The sequence below is a fragment of the Kogia breviceps genome, chromosome 8 (assembly GCF_026419965.1).
Source record: "Kogia breviceps isolate mKogBre1 chromosome 8, mKogBre1 haplotype 1, whole genome shotgun sequence".
In the NCBI taxonomy this organism is placed as follows: domain Eukaryota; kingdom Metazoa; phylum Chordata; class Mammalia; order Artiodactyla; family Physeteridae; genus Kogia; species Kogia breviceps.
In genome coordinates, this window is record NC_081317.1 from 75,700,009 (window position 1) to 75,719,072 (window position 19,064).

Consider the following 19,064-nt stretch of genomic DNA (forward strand, 5'->3'; position numbering starts at 1 on the left):
ACTGAACGCTGGCAGAAGACCTCAGACTTCCCAAAAGACAAGAAACTCCCCATGTACCTGGGTAGGGCAAAAGAAAAAACAAAACATAGAGACAAAAGAATAGGGATAGGACCTGCACCTCTGGGAGGGAGCTGTGAAGGAGGAAAAGTTTCCACACACTAGGAAGCCCCTTCACTGAAGGAGACGGGGGGAGGGTGGGTGGGGGGGAAGCTTTGGAGCCACGGAGGAGAGCGCAGCAACAGGGTGCAGAGGGCAAAGCGGAGAGATTCCCACACAGAGGATAAGTGCCGACCAGCACTCACCAGCACAAGGGCTTGTCTGCTCACCCGCTGGGGTGGGTGGGGCTTGGGCTTTGGAGGTCAGACCCAGGGAGAGGACTGGGGTTGGCTGCGTGAACACAGCCTGAGGGTGCTAGTGCGACACAGCTAGCTGGGAGGGAGTCAGGGAAAATGTCTGGATCTGCCTAAAAGGCAAGAGACCATTGTTTTGGGGTGTGTGAGAAGAGGGGATTCCTTCCCTGTCTGCCCACAGAAGGCAGAGCACCCCCTAAATGAGCTCCAGAGTTGGGTGCGAGCTGCGGCTATCAGCATGGACACCAGTGATGGGCGTGAAATGCTAAGGCTGCTGCTGCCGCCACCAGGAATCCTGTGTGCAAGCACAGGTCACTGTCCACACCTCCTCCTGGGAGTCTGTGGAGCCTGCCACTGCCAGGTTCCTGTGATCCAGGGACAACTTCCCCAGGAGAACGCACGGCACGCCTCAGGCTGTTGCAACGTCACACTGGCCGCTGCCGCCACAGGCTTGCCCCACATTCTGTACCCCTCCCGCCCCCCGGCCTGAGTGAGCCAGAGCCCCCCAATGAGCTGCTCCTTTAACACCCTCCTGTCTGGGTGAAGAACAGATGCCAGAGGGTGACATACATGCAGAGGCAGGGCCAAATCCAAACCTGGACAAACAAGAGAAAGGAAAATCTCTCCCAGCAGCCTCAGGAGCAGCGGATTAAATCTCCACAGTCAACTTGATGTACCCAGAACCTGAGGAATGCCAGAATAGACAACGAATCATCCCAAAACTGAGGCGGTGGACTTTGGGAGCAACTGTAGACTTGGGGTTTGCTGTATGAGTAAGACTAATCTCTGATTTTTATGTTTATCTTAGAATAATTTTCAGTGCTTGTTATCATTGGTGGATTTGTTTATTGGCTTGGTTGCTCTTTTTTATTATGTTAAAACTTTTAAAATTTTAATATATTTTAATTTTAATAACTTTCTTTGCTTTGCTTTTCTTCTCCTCCCTCTCTCCCTCTCTCCCCCCTCCCCCTCTTTTTTTTCTCTCTCTCTCTTTCTATTTTCTCACTTTTCTTCTGAGCCGTGTGCCTAACAGGCTCATGGTGCTCCGGCCAGACCACCAGAGGTCTCACAGCTCCACGTAATATCAATCGATGAGAGTTCTCCCAGAGCTCCGTCTCAATGTTAAGACCCAGCTCCACTCAACAACCAGCAAGCTCCAGTGCTGGACACTCCATGCAAAACAACAGTAAGACAGGAACACAACCCCACCCATTAGCATAGAGGCTGCCTAAAATCATAATAAGGTCACAGACATCCCCAAACACAACACCGAACGCAGTCCTGCCCACCAGAAAGACAAGATCCAGCCTCATCAACTGGAACACAGGCACCAGTCCCCTCCAGCAGGAAGCATACACAACCAACCGAACCAACCTTACCAACTGGGTCCAGACACCAAAAAAGATGGGAACTATGAACTTGCAGCCTGTGAAAAGAAGACCCCAAACACAGTTAAGCAAAATGAGAAGACAAATACACAGAAGATGAAGGAGCAAAGTAGAAACCCATGAGAACAAACAAATGAAGAGGAAACAGGCAGTCTACCTGAAAAAGAATTCAGAGTAATGATAGTAAAGATGATGCAAAATCTTGCAAATAAAATGGAGAAAATACAAGAAACGTTTAACAAGAACCTAAAAGAACTAAAGAACAAACAAACATTGTGTTGTGATGAACAACACAATAAACGAAATTAAAAATTCTCTAGAAGGAATCAATAGCAGAATAACAGAGGAAGAGAAACAGATAAGTGACCTGGAAGATAAAATAGTGGAAGTAACTACCACAGAGCAGAATAAAGAAAAAAGAATGAAAATAATTGTGGACAGTCTCAGAGACCTCTGGGACCACACTAAATGCACCAACATTTGAATTCTAGGTGTCCCAGAAAAAGAGGAGAAGAAGTAAGGGACTGAGAAAATATATGAAAAGATTATACTTGAAAACTTCTCTAATATGGGAAAAGAAATAGTCAACTCCAGGAAGTGCAGAGAGTCCCATACAGGATAAGTCCAAGGAGAAACATGCCAAGACACATATTAATCAAACTATCAAAAATTAAATACAAAGAAAAAATATTAAAAGCAGCAAGGAAAAAACAACAACTTACATACAAGGGAATCCCTATAAGGTTAACAGCTGATTTTCCAGCAGAAACTCTGCAAGCCAGAAGGGAGTGGCAGCACATATTTAAAGTGATGAAAGGGAAAAAACCTACAACCAATATTACCCAGAAAGGATTTCCTTCAGATTTGACAGAGAAATTAAAAGCTTTACAGACAAGCAAAAGCTAAGAGAATTCAGCACCACCAAACCAGCTTTACAACAAATGCTAAAGGAACTTCTCTAGGCAGGAAACACAAGGGAAGGAAAAGACCTATAAAAACAAACCCAAAACCATTAAGAAAGTGGTAATAGGAACATACATATTGATAATTACCATAAATGTAAATGGATTAAGTGCTCCAACCAAAAGATACAGACTGGCTGAATGGGTACAAAAACAAGACCCATATATATGCAGTCTAAAAGAGACCCACTTCAGACCTAAGGACACATACACACTGCAAATGAGGGGACGGAAAAAGATATTCCATGCAAATGGAAATCAAAAGAAAACTGAAGTAGCAATTCTCATATCAGACAAAACAAACTTCAAAATAAAGACTATTACAAGAGACAAAGAAACACACTATATAATGACCAAAAGATCAATACAAGAAGAAGATATAACAATTGTAAATATTTATGCACCCAACATAGCACCTCAATACATAAAGCAAATGCTACCAGCCATAAAAGGGGAAATTGACAGTAACACAAACATAGTTGGGGACTTTAACACCCCACTTTCACCAATGAACAGATCATCCAAGACAAAAATAAATAAGGAAACACAAGCTTTTAATGATACATTAAACAAGATGGACTTAATTAATATGTATAGGACATTCCATCCCAAAATAACAGAATACACTTTCTTCTCAAGTGCTCATGGAACATTCTCTAGGATAGATCATACCTTGGGTCTCAAATCAAGCCTTGGTAAATTTAAGAAAATTGAAATCGTATAAAGTATCTTTTCCGACCACAATGCTATGAGACTAGATATCAATTACAGGACAAAATCTTAAGAGATACAAACACATGGAGGCTACACAACACACTACTTAATAACCAAGATTTCACTGAAGAAATCAAAGAGGAAATAAAAAAATACGTAGAAACAAATGACAATGAAAACACGACGACCCAAACCTATGGGATGCAGCAAAAGCAGTTCTAAGAGGGAAGTATTTAGCAATATATTTTTACCTTAAGAGACAAGAAATATCTCAAATAAACAACCTAACCTTACACCTAAAGCAGTTAGAGAAAGAAGAACAAAAGAAAACCCAAAGTTAGCAGAAGGAAAAAAATCATAAAGATCATATCAGAAATAAATGAAAAAGAAGGAAACAGTAGCAAATATCAGAAACTAAAGCTGGTTCTTTGAGAAGATAAACAAAATTGATAAACCATTAGTCATACTCATCAATAAAAAAAAGGGAGTAGACTCAAATCAACAGAATTAGAAATGAAAAAGCAGAAGTAACACCTGACACTGCAGAAATACAAAAGATCATGAGATTACTACAAGGAACTCTATGCCAATAAAGTGGACAACCTGGAAGAAGTGGCCAGTTTCTTAGAAAAGCACAACTTTCCGAGACTGAACCAGGAAGAAATAGAAAATATAAACAGACCAATCACAAGCACTGAAATTGAAACTGTGATTAAAAATCTTCCAACAAACAAAAACCCAGGACCAGATGGCTTCACAGGCGAATTCTATCTAACATTTAGAGAAGAGCTAACACCTATCATTCTCAAACTCTTCCAAAAGATAGCAGAGGGAGGAACACTCCCAAACTCATTCTATGAGGCCACCATCACCCTGATACAAAACCGGACAAAGACGTCACAAAGAAAGAAAACTACAGGCCAATATCACTGATGAACATAGATGCAAAAATCCTCAACAAAATACTAGCAAATAGAATCCAGCAGCGAATTAAAAGGATCATACACCATGAACAAGTGGGGTTTATCCCAGGATTGCAAGGATTCTTCAATATACGCAAATCAATTAATGTAATGCACCATATTAACAAACTGAAGAGCAAAAACCACATGATCATCTCAATAGGTGCAGAAAAAGTTTTTGACAAAATTCAACACCTGTTTATGATAAAAAACCCTCCAGAAACTAGGCATAGAGGGGCATATTACCTCAACATAATAAAGGCCATATATGACAAACCCACAGACAACATCATTCTCAATGGTGAAAAACTGAAACCATGTCCACTAAGATAAGGAACAAGACAAGGTTGACTACTCTTATCATTATTATTCAACATAGTTTTGGAAGTTTTAGCCACAGCAATCAGAGAAGAAAAAGAAATAAAAGGAATCCAAATCAGAACAGAAGAAGTAAAACTCTCACTGTTTGCAGATGACATGACACATGAGAGAATCCTAAAGATGCCACCAGAAAACTACTAGAGCTAATCAATGAATTTGGTAAAGTAGCAGGATACAAAATTAATGCACAGAAATCGCTTGCATTCCTATACACTAATGATGAAAACTGAAAAAGAAATTAAGAAAACACTCCCATTTACCATTGCAACAAAAAGAATAAAATACCTAGGAATAAACCTACCTAGGCAGACAGAAGACCCGTATGAAGAAAACTATAAGACACCGATGAAAGAAATTAAAGCTGATACAAACAGATGGAGAGATATACCAAGTTCTTGGATTGCAAGGATCAACATTGTGAAAATGACTATAGTACCCAAAGCAATCTACAGATTCAATGCAATCCCTATCAAATTACCAATGGCATTTTTCACAGAACTAGAACAAAAAAATGTCACAATTTGTATGGAAACACAAAAAACCCCAAATAGCCAAAGCAATCTTGAGAAGGAAAAACAGAGCTGGAGGAATCAGGCTCCCTGACTTCAGACTATACTACAAAGCTACAGTAATCAAGACAGTATGGTACTGGCACAAAAACAGAAATATAAATCAATGGAACAGGATAGAAAGATAAATCCACACACATGTGGTCACCTTATCTTTGATAAAGGAGAATATACAATGGAGAAAAGATGGTCTCTTCAATAAGTGGTGCTGGGAAAAGTGGACAGCTACATGTAAAAGAAGGAAATTAGAACACTTCCTAACACTATACACAAAAATAAACTCAAAATGGATGAACGACCTAAATGTAAGGCCAGACAGTATAAAACTCTTAGAGGAAAACAGGCAGAACACGCTATGACATAAATCACAGCAAGATCCTTTTTGACCCACTTCCTATAGAAATGGAAATAAAAACAAAAATAAACAAATGGGACCTAATGAAACTTAAAAGCTTCTGTACAGCAAAGGAAACCATCAACCAGATGAAAAGACAACCCTCAAAATGGGAGAAAATATTTGCCAATGAAGCAACTGACAAGGGATTAATCTCCAGAATATACAAGCAGCTCATGCAGCTCAATATCAAAAAAAAAAAAAAAAAAAAAACAACTTAATCCAAAAATGGGCAGAAGACCTAAACAGACATTTCTCCAAAGAAGATATATAGACTGCCAACAAACACATGAAAGGATGCTCAACATCACTAATCATTAAAGAAATGCAAATCAAAACCACAATGAGGTATCACCTCACGGTTGTCAGAATGGACATCATCAAAAAAATCTACAAACCATAAATGCTGGAGAAGGTGTGGAGAAAAGTAAACCCTCTTACACTGTTGGTGGGAATGTAAATTGATACAGCCACCACTATGGAGAACAGTATGGAGGTTCCTTAAAAAACTAAAAATAGAACTACCGTATGACCCAGCAATCCCACTATTGGGCATATACCCTGAGAAAACCATAATTCAAAAAGAGTCATGTACCACAATGTTCACTGCAGCACTATTTACAATAGCCAGGACATGGAAGCAACCTAAGTGTCCGTCGACAGATGAACGGATAAAGAAGATATGGCACATATATACAATGGAATATTACTCAGCCATAGAAAGAAATGAAATTGAGTTATTTGTAGTGAGGTGGATGGTCCTAGAGTCTGTCATACAGTGTGAAGTCAGAAAGAGAAAAACAAATACCGTATGCTAACACATATATGGAATCTAAGGGAAAAAAATGGTTCTGAAGAACCTAGGGGCAGGACAGGAATAAAGACGCAGATGTAGAGAATGGACTTGAGGACATGTGGAGGGGGAAGGGGTAAGCTGGGACAAAGTGAGAGAGTAGCACTGATATATATACACTACCAAGGGTAAAATAGATAGCTAGTGGGAAGCAGCTGCATGGCATAGGGAGATCAGCTCAGTGCTTTGTGACCACCTGGAGCGGCGGGATAAGGAGGGTGGGAGGGAGGCTTAAGAGGGAGGGGATATGGGGATATGTGTGTGCATATAGCTGATTTACTTTGTTGTACAGCAGAAACTAATACAACATTGTATACCAATTATACTCCAGTAAAGATGTTGAAGAAAAAAAAAGAATTACTCTAGAAAATAAAATTTATTTACATATTTGAAAATAAGTAAATAAATGGGCTTTCTACCTCCATTTTCTTTATCACTAATGGAACACAGTTTATAGTTAATATTTGTTTAAGTCTCTTTTCCTTCTCCACTAGATAGTAAGCTCATGTGGAACCTGTAACTTTCATTTATGAGAGCTTAAATAAATCAGGCACATAGAAGGTGCTTAGTAAATCTGTCAGTAAATGGATGAACGCATAAGATGAACACACACATATAAAATTACTTCCTTTTATTTTTCTATTGCCCTCTTGCTCAAGTTTTTACTCTTATTACAGTTTTCTTAGCTTCTTCTTGTAATAAATAATATCCTTATATTGACTCTGGCAAGGAAGTGATAGTGCCACTCTTTTTCATGATAGTAGAGGTGGCCTGGGGTTAGGGAACAGATTTTCTGAGAAAAAGCACCCATTTTCTTCCCTCCACCATTCTCCCATGCAATTTCTACCTGTTGGTCCTCATTCCCCAGCACTTATATTATTTAACTGGATTTTCTCAGCAACTGTTAAGATAAATGATGTTATTTCTATTTTCTGAGAAAATTGAGGGTCATAAATACTGAGTAACAGTCAAAGGTCAACAAAGCAAAAAACAGTCCAAATCCACAGTTTAAAACCAGGTCGGTAAAATGTGGAAGTTCACCGTTTCTTTTTCCACCCTATCACTCTGCCTCTTGTTACAGATAAAGTGGGGATTCTACCTACATTACATGTGCTGTAGAGGGAAGAAGAAGCCTCCCGGGCTTAGCTTACTGGGCAGGGCAGGGATCGGGAAGTTAGTATCATGCTGGAAATTCTTCGAAGAAAAGTTTGACTCTTACACATATGGTTCTGACTAAATATCGTTTGTGTGGTCCAGGGTTCATTCTTTCATCTGCCCAGTATTGTTCCATGTTGGAAGCTACTTCATTAACAACATCCAGAAGAATATAGGATGATTAAGTCATCTTATAAGTCAGCAACATAAGATGGGTCTGAAAAATTTTCTCAATAAATTACATAGCATTATTTCCTAATCTATCCTTATTCTCTCTAAATGGATAGTTCTGGTTAGATACTGAGGAAAAGACTACTTCCTGTCATATTTTATAAAATCTGTTTTTATAACTGCAAGTATTTAAACCTTCCATGTTCACACCATCCTAACAGCATTGCTTTTGTTTTTCTGTTTCCTTCCACTCTTCACCCACGTATTTTGAAATATATATTCAATCTTTACATATTTCCATACCATGTAGTGATAGCATTTTATTCTGCTTTTAGACTGAACATTTTCTTTGTTCTGGTAATAAAGAATCAGTAGACAAAGTATTTCAAAGCTTAATGTGCATTATTCCCAAATCGTATTTGTTTTCTTAGTTTGATGCTATGATAAAATGAAAGGCTAATTGATGGTTACTGTATAGTAAAGTGGACTAACTAAGTAGATGAATAAAAGTTGTCAAGGAACTGGATGATCTTCTGGCAATACTATTCTGGCTAAAGAAAAGTATTTTCTAAAAAAAAAATCATACAAGTTTATCTAAAGACATGTAAGACAGATGAACATAAAATTAAACTGCAATCTAGGATTATTACTTAATAGGCTATTACTTTTGATCTTTGCAATATATATAGGCACTAACAATTATATATGTCTTCCTAGACATGACAGAAGGAACCCTTGAAATATAAAGTGTATTTTATAAGCTATAGATGTACTTTTCCTCTAATAAAACATGTAAACTTACTTGACATTTATTTACACAAACTCATTAAATAACTTCTATATTCATTCTTGTCAAAGGTAGTATTTCAATTTAATTATGATTAGGGATTTATTTAAATCACTATAAAAATCTCATTCCTCATCTAATGATGCCAGTGACAAATATAAATCTGTCTACATCAGCATTGCTCATTTATTACACCAATTTTCCAGAATATATAGGTCATTCTAAAAGCTCTCTCTGAGAAAAATATAAAGTAGCTTTTTAATTCTCAAAGTTCTCATCAGAATTAAAATAGAGCTGTGAGATTATTTTACATTATTTTTATTTATTTGAGTTTAGGGAATATTCTGAGATTTTTTTTTTCTCTTAACTTTATTAAACATTTGGGCATTATACTGGGTTGAACTGTGCTCCTCCTACCACCTCCCCGAAAAAGAGGTGTCTACCAGGAACATGTAAATGTAGCCTTATTTGGAATAAAGGTCTTTGCAGATGTAATTAAGGTAAGGATCTCAAGATGAAGTCATTCTGAATTAAGGTGAATCCAATAACGAATGTCCTTATAAGAGACAGACAATGAGAGGTACATAAAGACACAGAGGGAAGAAGGCCATGTGAAGATGGAGACAGACATTGGAGTTATACTGCCACAAGCCAAGGAATGCCAGGAGCTGCCAGAAACTGGACGAAACTAGGAAAGATTCTTTCCTAGAGCCTTTGTAGGGTTGGTGGCCCTGCCAACACTTTAAGATTATTGCCCTCTAAAACTGTGTGAGAATGAATTTCTGCTGTTTTAAACTACCACATCTGTGGTAATTTGTTGCAGCAGCCCTAGAAAACTAATACAAGTATACATTTGATACTAACTGCAGGTTTTGAATTCCTTTAAATGTTAGTCTGTGTCTATTCTGTGTTTATACATAAGATCTTTTCTTTGAAGTACATTAAAGAGTGAATATCTGTCATTAAAAACAGAAAAAATCCTATATACCTAACATTCCATTTATCTCATAAAGTTACTGTTTTGGCTTTATTTTATCTACCACAGATGTGGCTGGTGGTTACTCACCTTCCATGCTTGATGCAATCAGAAGAGCAGTGATGGTTTCCAACATGCTTTTAGTTAATGAGATAAATGCGAAAAGCCTCACCCTCAAAGAGGTCTTCAGACTAGCTACTCTGGGAGGCAGCCAAGGTAATGAGCATTTTCTTTCTCACACAATGTACAACCATGCCAATCTGTGTCCTTCGCTGCAGTGTGAAGGCTCGTGATAGTGGCATCAGCAGGCACCCCCATATTCATGACTGTTACATCTCATATAATATAACCAAAACTTAGCAAGTACATGTTCAAGCATGTGGGGGAGGCATCATTCTTTTAGCAAGTTCCCTGTTTTTGGCAGAAGAGATGTTCAGTATGCAATTATCATATTAATTGTTTTAATGGATACTTGCATTGGTCACGTGCATACGAGTTCTTTAAAATAATCATTTTTTTCCATTGAGTCAAGTAACATGCTCTCTATTGGCCTAAGTAATAATAGCCTAATAATAATAATAATAGCCAAGACTTATTGGGCCCTTACCATGTGATAGGCACTATGCAACAAGCTTTATGGATGCTGTTATTTAATCCTCAGAACCACTGTTATTAATTCCATTTTACCAACAAGGTACCTGAGTGAGGCTTACACACCTGTCAAGCTACAGTGTGCCATGATTTGAATCCAGAAAATCTGATGCGAGAGTGCAGGGTGTTACCCACTGCCTTCCACTGCAATATCTTCCTGTATAAATCTTAGCTGAGACTATATATTTTGTTTATATACTTAAGTACGCTAATTACCCAAGCCTCTTTCAAAGGAGAAAGATGGAGAAGTACAGTTGATTGATATGCAAATATTGTTCATCGCCTTTTCCCAGTTCTCACATGTAACTGTATTTTTACTGAAAAAATAGAAATTGGTAACTGCATTGCTTTCTGTCACTTTAAGTATTATAGTATAATATGGATGGATGACAGTGAACATATCATGAAACCTTAGGTAGCTAGTGAGAAAAACATAGATCTTGAGACAGGCGTATATTTTTAATATATTTTAATATTTTTATATTTATGATATATACCCTAGATCTTATAAATGAAGTATGATGGAAGCCAGGGTATCTTGGGAAGAGAAACTTCCTGGCTCTTCTCTGAATGTTCTGGGCTACGAATGCCATAAAGAACATTTCAAGAAGGAAAGCAAAGGTTATGTGCTTTGCATTTCCCCCAGTCTTATGATTTCATTTTCTAAAGTTCCAAGTTTTAAAAGTTCTGTTCTTTTAACAAGTATGACACTCCCTACCCTACCCCAGTTTTCACATCTGAGTTGTCCTACCATCTGATATTCATGGTGCAAATGACTTGTATTTAAATCATGCTTTTTTTTATTCTAGGCTCTCTGTGAGTTGTTGCATCAGGATCCTGTATCCGACCAGGCCGGCATGGGGTGCTTACCAAATCATTTCTACCTTACCATATAGCTTTCAAATCTATTTTCTGGGCCGCTGTTATGAAATTTCTTCTCCTTAGCTTGTGTCTCTACAAGAGTCTGAGTGAATGAGATGAATGCATCCCTGTTTAAAGTTGGCATCTTCCCTGCTTTACATTCACTCTCAAGATCAAGATGTGCATGAATCACCTGCACAGAGCCAACATTTGCTCCAAAGACAGTAAACCTGCATTTCCTAAAATGCATTTGAGTTGCTTACCAGCCCAGCTAGGCCTCACTGAAATAATGTGAATTTAGATCAATTTACAATTCACTGACAGTAGTTGTGTTTTTTTGGGTTAGTTCATACCTGAACTCCCCAGGTTCTAACAAATAGTCCAGTTTGTTTATATATATATAATACCATCAATTCCTGGCAAATGAACCTGGTTATCTGGCCTATTAAACACACAGTTTTATGTTGAATACAGTCATCAAAAACTCATGTTTGTCATGCTGTTTGTCAAGGGAAAAACGAAGTAGAGTATAATCGATGAAGGAAGAGAAAATTTCCAGTGATTTTTCTATTACATTCAGTTCTTCCCCCCACAATCAGTGGAAGTCACCTAACCACTTTTAACATTTCTAATTATGTTTGCACCTCTCTAAGAACTCTTTAGCTAAAAAAATCTTTTTCTTTTCTGAGAATAAAAGAGTTGCCCTTTAAATAACCATTTAAGAACAAGCAAGATTTCTAAATCTGTGCTTAGAGCATTGCCAAAAGACTTCTGGATATCCATACCTAGAAATATAACGTAGTGGGTATTGTCTAACAGGAATATGGTGTCTAATATTTTCACATAGGACTGTATTCTGACAGTGATAGAATACAACAAATACATGTAAAAATTCAAATAAGTAATGCTGCACTCCAGTTGACCTTTCTTTCATGCATGCTTCTATTTGGAACACTCTATCCAGATTCTGGCTTTAAGGAGCTTTAAATTCAATACCTTCATTGACCAGGAAAACCAACTACCCTCATCTTCTGAAACTAAACCATAAAAATGAGAGATGTTCTTCCTCGACATCCACTATTCATGGAATAGGAATTCTAGCTGGGAGATGGATCAAGTAAATAGACATTATTGACCTATGCCCTATTTTAGAGAACCATTCTTCTCTGGCAACGAAAAAATCTTTAAGGTTACAGAGAAATTAATCTGCTTTCAAAAGCATTGGGACTCCTGAGTTAAGAAAATTTATTTACTTTCAGAAGTGAATTTTTTCTATTCAAAGGGTTTAAACTAAGGAACTTAGGATGGATAAGCCTGCATTGAAAAATATGCAAAAAGATATTTTTTACTTATTTTAAGTTCATTTCACTGCCACAAAAATAGATCTTGTCAGTTATTTCATAGAACAAAAAGAACAAAAAGGGCAAGGAAAGGAGTTGGTATGTTGGAAGAACAGGAGGGAAAGAGAAAGATATTATGTCCATCATCATGTTTCTTAGAGAGGTGAATGGAAATCACAGACCAGTTGGACTGTGAAGGGAACTGACAGCTGAAACAGAGACAACATCAGAATTGTGATCATGGTGTTGAAAAGAACTCTTTATTCTCAGATTTTGCTTTCCCTGTGCTTACTCTGCCTTCTGTAAGTCGCAGTCTTGCGACCTATTGGAATGCTTCACTATTAACATACTAATTTTTTTCTAGTGACACACTGACAGATTCTGTCCTTGCAAATTGGGATATTTGCATGGTCTGATGGCTAAAAATACTAACTGTTTATTAATTTATTCCATCCTGTAGCCCTGGGGCTGGATAGACAGATTGGAAACTTTGAAGTGGGCAAGGAATTTGATGCGCTCCTGATCAACCCCAAAGCATCTGACTCTCCCATTGACCTGTTTTATGGGGATTTTGTTGGTGATATTTCTGAGGTACGTAAAAGGAAGTTGATCAAAAAACATTAATTTCATGAACTAGTCAGTCACAACAGCTTCCCTATAGAAAAAAAATAGACACTGAAACATTTTAATGGAATGCAGGAGAATCTTATAAGGAAAGCTAGATCCTTTTTTTTTAAACATATTAATTTGAGTTTAATTGCTTTACATTGATCTGTTAGTTGCTGCTGTATAACAAAGTGAATCAGCTATACATATACATATATCCCCAGATCCCCTCCCTCTTGCATCTCCCTCCCACCCTCCCCATCCCACCCCTCTAGGTGGTCACAAAGCACGGAGCTGATCTCCCTGTGCTATGCGGCTGCTTCCCACTAGCTATCTATCCCACGCCTGGTAGTGTACACAAGTCACTGCCACTCTCTCACTTCGTCTCATCTTAGCCCTCTCCCTCCCCGTGTCCTCAAGTCCATTCTCTACATCTGCGTCTCTATTTCTGTCCTGCCCCTAGGTTCTTCAGAACTGTTTTTTTTTCTTTTTTAGATTCCATATATATGTGTTACACGCATATGATATTTGTTTTTCTCTTTCTGACTTACTTCACTCTGTATGGCAGACTCTAGGTCCATCCATCTCACTACTAATAACTCAATTTTGTTTCTTTTTATGGCTAATATTCCATTGTATATATATGCCACATCTTCTTTATCCATTCATCTGTCGATGGACACGTAAGTTGCTACCCTGTCCTGGCTGTTTTAAATAGTGCTGCAGTGAACATTGTGGTACATGACTTGTTGAATTACGGTTTTCTCAGGGTATATGCCCAGGAGTGGGATTGCTGGGTCATGCGGTAGTTCTATTTTTAGTTTTTTAAGGAACCTCCATACTGTTCTCCATAGTGGCTGTATCAATTTACATTCCCATCAACAGTGCAAGAGGGTTCCCTTTTCTCCACACCCTCTCTCCACCATTTATTGTTTGTAGATTTTTTGATGATGGCCATTCTAGTGGGTGTGAGGTGATACCACATTGTAGTTTTGATTTGCATTTCTCTAGTGATTAGTGATGTGGAGCATCCTTTCAAATGTTTGTTGGCAATCTGTATATCTTCTTTGGAGAAATGTCTACTATATAGGTCTTCTGCCCATTTTTGGATTGGGTTATTTTTTTGATATTGAACTGCATGAGCTGCTTGTAAATTTTGGAGATTAATCCTTTGTCAGTTGCTTTGTTGGCAAATATTTTCTCCCACTGTGAGGGCTGTCTTTTCGTCTTGGTTATGGTTTCCTTTGCTGTGCAAAAGCTTTTAAGTTTCATTAGGTCCCATTTGTTTCTTTTTGTTTTTATTTCCATCTCTCTAGGAGGTGTGTCAAAAAGGATCTTGCTGTGATTTATGTCATGCAGTGTTCTGCCTATGTTTTCCTCTAAGAGTTTGATAGTGTCTGGCCTTACATTTAGGTCTTTAATCCATTCTGAGTTTATTTTTGTGTATGGTGTTAGGGAGTGTTCTAATTTCATTCTTTTACATGTAGCTGTCCAGTTTTCCCAGCACCACTTATTGAAGAGGCTGTCTTTACTCCATTGTATATTCTCCTTTATCAGAGATAAGGTGACCATATGTGCGTGGATTTATCTCTGGGATTTCTGTCCTGTTCCATTAATCTGTATTTCTGTTTTTGTGCCAGTACCATACTATCTTGATTACTGTAGCTTTGTAGTATTGTCTGAAGTCCAGGAGCCTGATTCCTCCAGCTCTGTTTTTCTTTCTCGATTGCCTTGGCTATTCAGGGTCTCTTCTCTTTCCATACAAATTGTGAAAGTTTTTGTTCTAGTTCTGTGAAAAATGCCATTGGTAATTTGATAGGGATTGCATTGAATCTGTAGATTCCTTTGGGTAGTATAATCATTTTCACGATGTTGGTTCTCCAATCCAAGAACATGGTATATCTCTCCATCTGTTTGTATCATCTTTAATTTCTTTCATCAGTGTATTATAGTTTTCTGCATACATATCTTTTGTCTCCTTAGGTAGGTTTATTCCTAGGTATTTAATTCTTTTTGTTGCAGTTGTAAATGGGAGTGTTTCCTTAATTTTTCTTTCAGATTTTTCATTATTAGTGTATAGGAATGCAAGAGATTTCTGTGCATTAATTTTGTATCCTGCTACTTTACCAAATTCATTGATTAGCTCTAGTAGTTTTCTGGTGGCATCTTTAGGATTCTCTGATAGTATCATGTCATCTGCAAACAGTGACAGTTTTATTTCTTCTGTTCTGATTTGGAGTCCTTTTATTTCTTTTTCTTCTCTGATTGCTGTGGCTAAAACTTCCAAAACTATGTTGAATAATAGAGATGAGAGTGGGCAACCTTGTCTTGTTCCTCATGTTAGTGGACATGGTTTCAGTTTTTCACCATTGAGAACGATGTTGTCTGTGGGTTTGTCATATATGGCCTTTATTACGTTGAGGTAAGTTCCCTCTATGCCTAGTTTCTGGAGGGTTTTTATCATAAACGGGTGTTGAATTTTGTCGAAAACTTTTTCTGCATCTATTATCATATGGTTTTTATCCTTCAATTTATTAATATGGTGTATCACACTGACTGATTTGCATATATTGAGGAATCCTTGCATTCCTGGGATAAACCCCACTTGATCATTGTGTATGATCTTTTTAATATGCTGCTGGATTCTGTTTGCTAGTATTTTGTTGAGGATTTTTGCATCTGTGTTCATCAGTGATACTGGCCTGTAATTTTCTTTTTTTGTGACATATTTGTCTGGTTATGTATCAGGGTGATGGTGGCCTTGTAGAATGAGATTGGGAGTGTTCCTCCCTCTGCTGTATTTTGGAAGAGTTTGAGAAGTAAGGGTGTTAACTCTTCTCTAAATGTTTGATATTCGCCTGTGAAGCCATCTGGTCCTGGGCTTTTGTTTGCTGGAAGATTTTTAATCACAGTCTCAACTTCAGTGCTTGTGATTGGTCTGTTTATATTTTCTATTTTTTCCTGGTTCAGTCTCGGAAAGTTGTGCTTTTCTAAGAAACTGTCCACTTCTTCCAGGTTGTCCACTTAATTGGCATAGAGTTGCTTGTAGTAATCTCTCATGATCCTTTGTATTTCTGCAGTGTCAGGTGTCACTTCTACTTTTTCATTTCTAATTCTATTGATTTGAGTCTTCTCTTTTTCTTGATGAGTCTGGCTAATGGTTTATCAATTTTGTTTATCTTCTCAAAGAACCAGCTTTTAGTTTTATTGATCTTTGCTATTGTTTCCTTCATTTCTTTTCCATTTATTTCTGATCTGATCTTTATGATTTCTTTCCTTCTGCTAACTTTGGGGTTTTTTTGTTCTTCTTTCTCTAATTGCTTTAGGTATAAGGTTAGGTTGTTAAATATTTGAGATGTTTTTTGTTTCCTGAGGTAGGACTGTATTGGTAAAAACTTCCCTCTTAGAACTGCTTTTGCTGCATCCCAAAGGTTTTGGGTCATCGTGTTTTCTTTGCCATTTGTTTCTAGGTATTTTTTTATTTCCTCTTTGATTTATTCAGTGATCTCTTGGTTATTTAGTAGTGTATTATTTAGCCTCCATGTTTTTGTATTTTTTACATTTTTTTCCTTAATTGATATCTAGTCTTATAACATTGTGGTCAGAGAAAATACTCGATACGATTTCAATTTTCTTAAATTTTCCAAAGCTTAATTTGCGACCCAGGATATGATCTATCCTGGAGAATGTTCCATGAGCACTTGAGAAGAAAATGTATTCTGGTTTTTTTGGATGGAATGTCGTATAAATATCAATTAAGTCCATCTTGTTTAATGTGTCATTTAAAGCTGTGTTTCCATGTTTATTTTCATTTTGGATGAATTGTCCATTGGTGAAAGTGGGTGTTACAGTCCCCTATTATTGTGTTACTGTCGATTTCCCCTTTTATGGCTGTTAGCATTTGCCTTATGTATTGGGGTGCTCCTATGTTGGGTACATAAATATTTACAATTGTTATATCTTCTTCTTGGATTGATCCCTTATTATGTTGTCCTTCCTTGTCTCTTGTAATAGTCTTTAAAGTCTCTTTTGTCTGATATGAGAATTGCTACTCCAGCTTTCTTTTGATTTCCATTTTCATGGAATATCTTTTTCCATCCCCTCACTTTCAGTCTGTATGTGTTCCTAGGTCTGAAGTGGGTCTATTGGAGACAGCATATATACGAGTCTTGTTTTTGTATCCATTCAGCCAGTCTGTGTCTTTTGGTGGGAGCATTTAATCCATGTACATTTCAGGTAATTATCAATATGTATGTTCCTATTACCATTTTCTTAATTGTTTTGGGTTTGTTATTGTAGGTCTCTTCTTTCTCTTGTGTTTCCTGCCTAGAGAAGTTTCTTTAGCATTTGCTGTAAAGCTGGTTTGGTGGTGCTGAATTCTCTTAGCTTCAGTTTGTCTGTAAAGGTTTTAATTTCTCAGTCAAATCTGAATGAGATCCTTGCTGGGTAGAGTAATCTTCGTTGTAGGTTTTTCCCTTTCATCACTTTAAATATGTCCTGCCACCCCCTTCTGGCTTGCAGAGTCTGAAAAATCAGCTGTTAACCTTTTGTGCATTCTCTTGTATATTATTTGTTGCTTTTCCCTTGCTGCTTTTAACATTTTTTCTTTGTATTTAATTTTTGATAGTTTGATTAATATGTGTCTTGGCATGTTTCTCTTTGGATTTATCTTGTATGGGACTGTCTGCACTTCCTGGACTTGATTACTTCTTTTCCCATATTAGGAAAGTTTTCAATTATAATCTCTTCAAATATTTTCTCAGCTCCCTTCTCTTTCTCTGGGACCCCTATAATTCGAATGTTGGTGCATTTAGTGTTGTCCCAGAAGTCTCTGAGACTGTCCTCAATTTTTTTCATTCTTTTTTCTTTACTCTGCTCTGTGGTAGTTAGTTCCACTGTTTTATCTTCCAGGTCACTTATCCGTTCTTCTGCCTCAGTTATTCTGCTATTGATTCCTTCTAGAGAATTTTAAATTTCATTTATTGTGCTGTTCATCATTGTGTGTTTGCTCTTTAGTTCTTCTAGTTCCTTGTTAAATGTTTCTTGTAGTTTCTCTATTCTGTTTCCAAGATTTTGGATCATCTTCACTATCATTACTCTGAATTCTTTTTCAGGTAGACTGTCTATTTCCTCTTCATTTGTTTGGTCTGGTGGGTTTTTACCTTGCTCCTTCATCTGCTGCGTATTTCTGTCTTCTCATTTTGTTTAACTTACTGTATTTGGGGTCTCCTTTTCTCAGGCTACAGGTTCATAGTTCTTGTTGTTTTTGATGTCTGCCCCCAGTGGGTAAGGTTTGTTCTGTGGTTTGTGTCGGCTTCCTGGTGGAGGGCACTGGTGCCTGTGTTCTGGTGGATGAGGCTGCATCTTGTCTTTCTGGTGGGCAGGACCACGTCCGGTGGTGTGTTTTGGGTTGTCTGTGACCTTATTATGATTTTAGGCAGCCTCTCTGCTGATGGGTGGGGGTAGTGTTCCTTTCTTGCTAGTTGTTTGGCATGGCATGTCCAGCACTGGAGCTTGCTGGTTGTTGAATGGAGCTGGGTCTTAGCATTGAGATGGTGATCTCTGGGAGAGCTGTCGCTGACTGATTATTATACGGGGCCAGGAGGTCTCTGGTGGTCCAATGTCCTGAACTCGGCTCTCCCACCTCAGAGATTCAGGCCTGACACCCGGCTGGAGCACCAGACCCTGTCAGCCACACAGCTGGAGTGCCTTCAGAGGTGGAGAAGCTGGCCTGCAGTGGCTCTCCTTCTGCACTGCATATTAGAATCACCTGCTTCTTCCTTGTTTTGCCCCAAAGGCAGTGTTCCACAGAGAAAAACAGTCCCCTTGAAAACAGTCACAGCTCTGAGATGGCTTTTTTTTAACTTTGTGCTTAGTCAGGTTTCACTTGCTCACAGGGGGTCATGTGCAGAGGCCTCGCACCTGGCTCTTCCTACTGGGGTTC

General features: G+C 38.0%; 1 protein-coding gene and 1 long non-coding RNA gene across 3 annotated transcripts in view; one reads left to right on the top strand and one right to left on the bottom strand.

Moving 5' to 3' along the window:
* GDA (guanine deaminase) overlaps positions 1-19,064 on the top strand; it is a 128,802-nt gene that overhangs the window by 103,454 nt on the left and 6,284 nt on the right. Inside the window, exons 11-12 of the mRNA XM_059072734.2 lie at positions 9,732-9,878; positions 12,975-13,105. Coding sequence (XP_058928717.1) covers positions 9,732-9,878; positions 12,975-13,105 — 278 coding nt within the window. The remainder of the gene's footprint in view (positions 1-9,731; positions 9,879-12,974; positions 13,106-19,064) is intronic.
* LOC131761713 (uncharacterized) overlaps positions 1-19,064 on the bottom strand; it is a 122,861-nt gene that overhangs the window by 24,020 nt on the left and 79,777 nt on the right. The window lies entirely within an intron of this gene.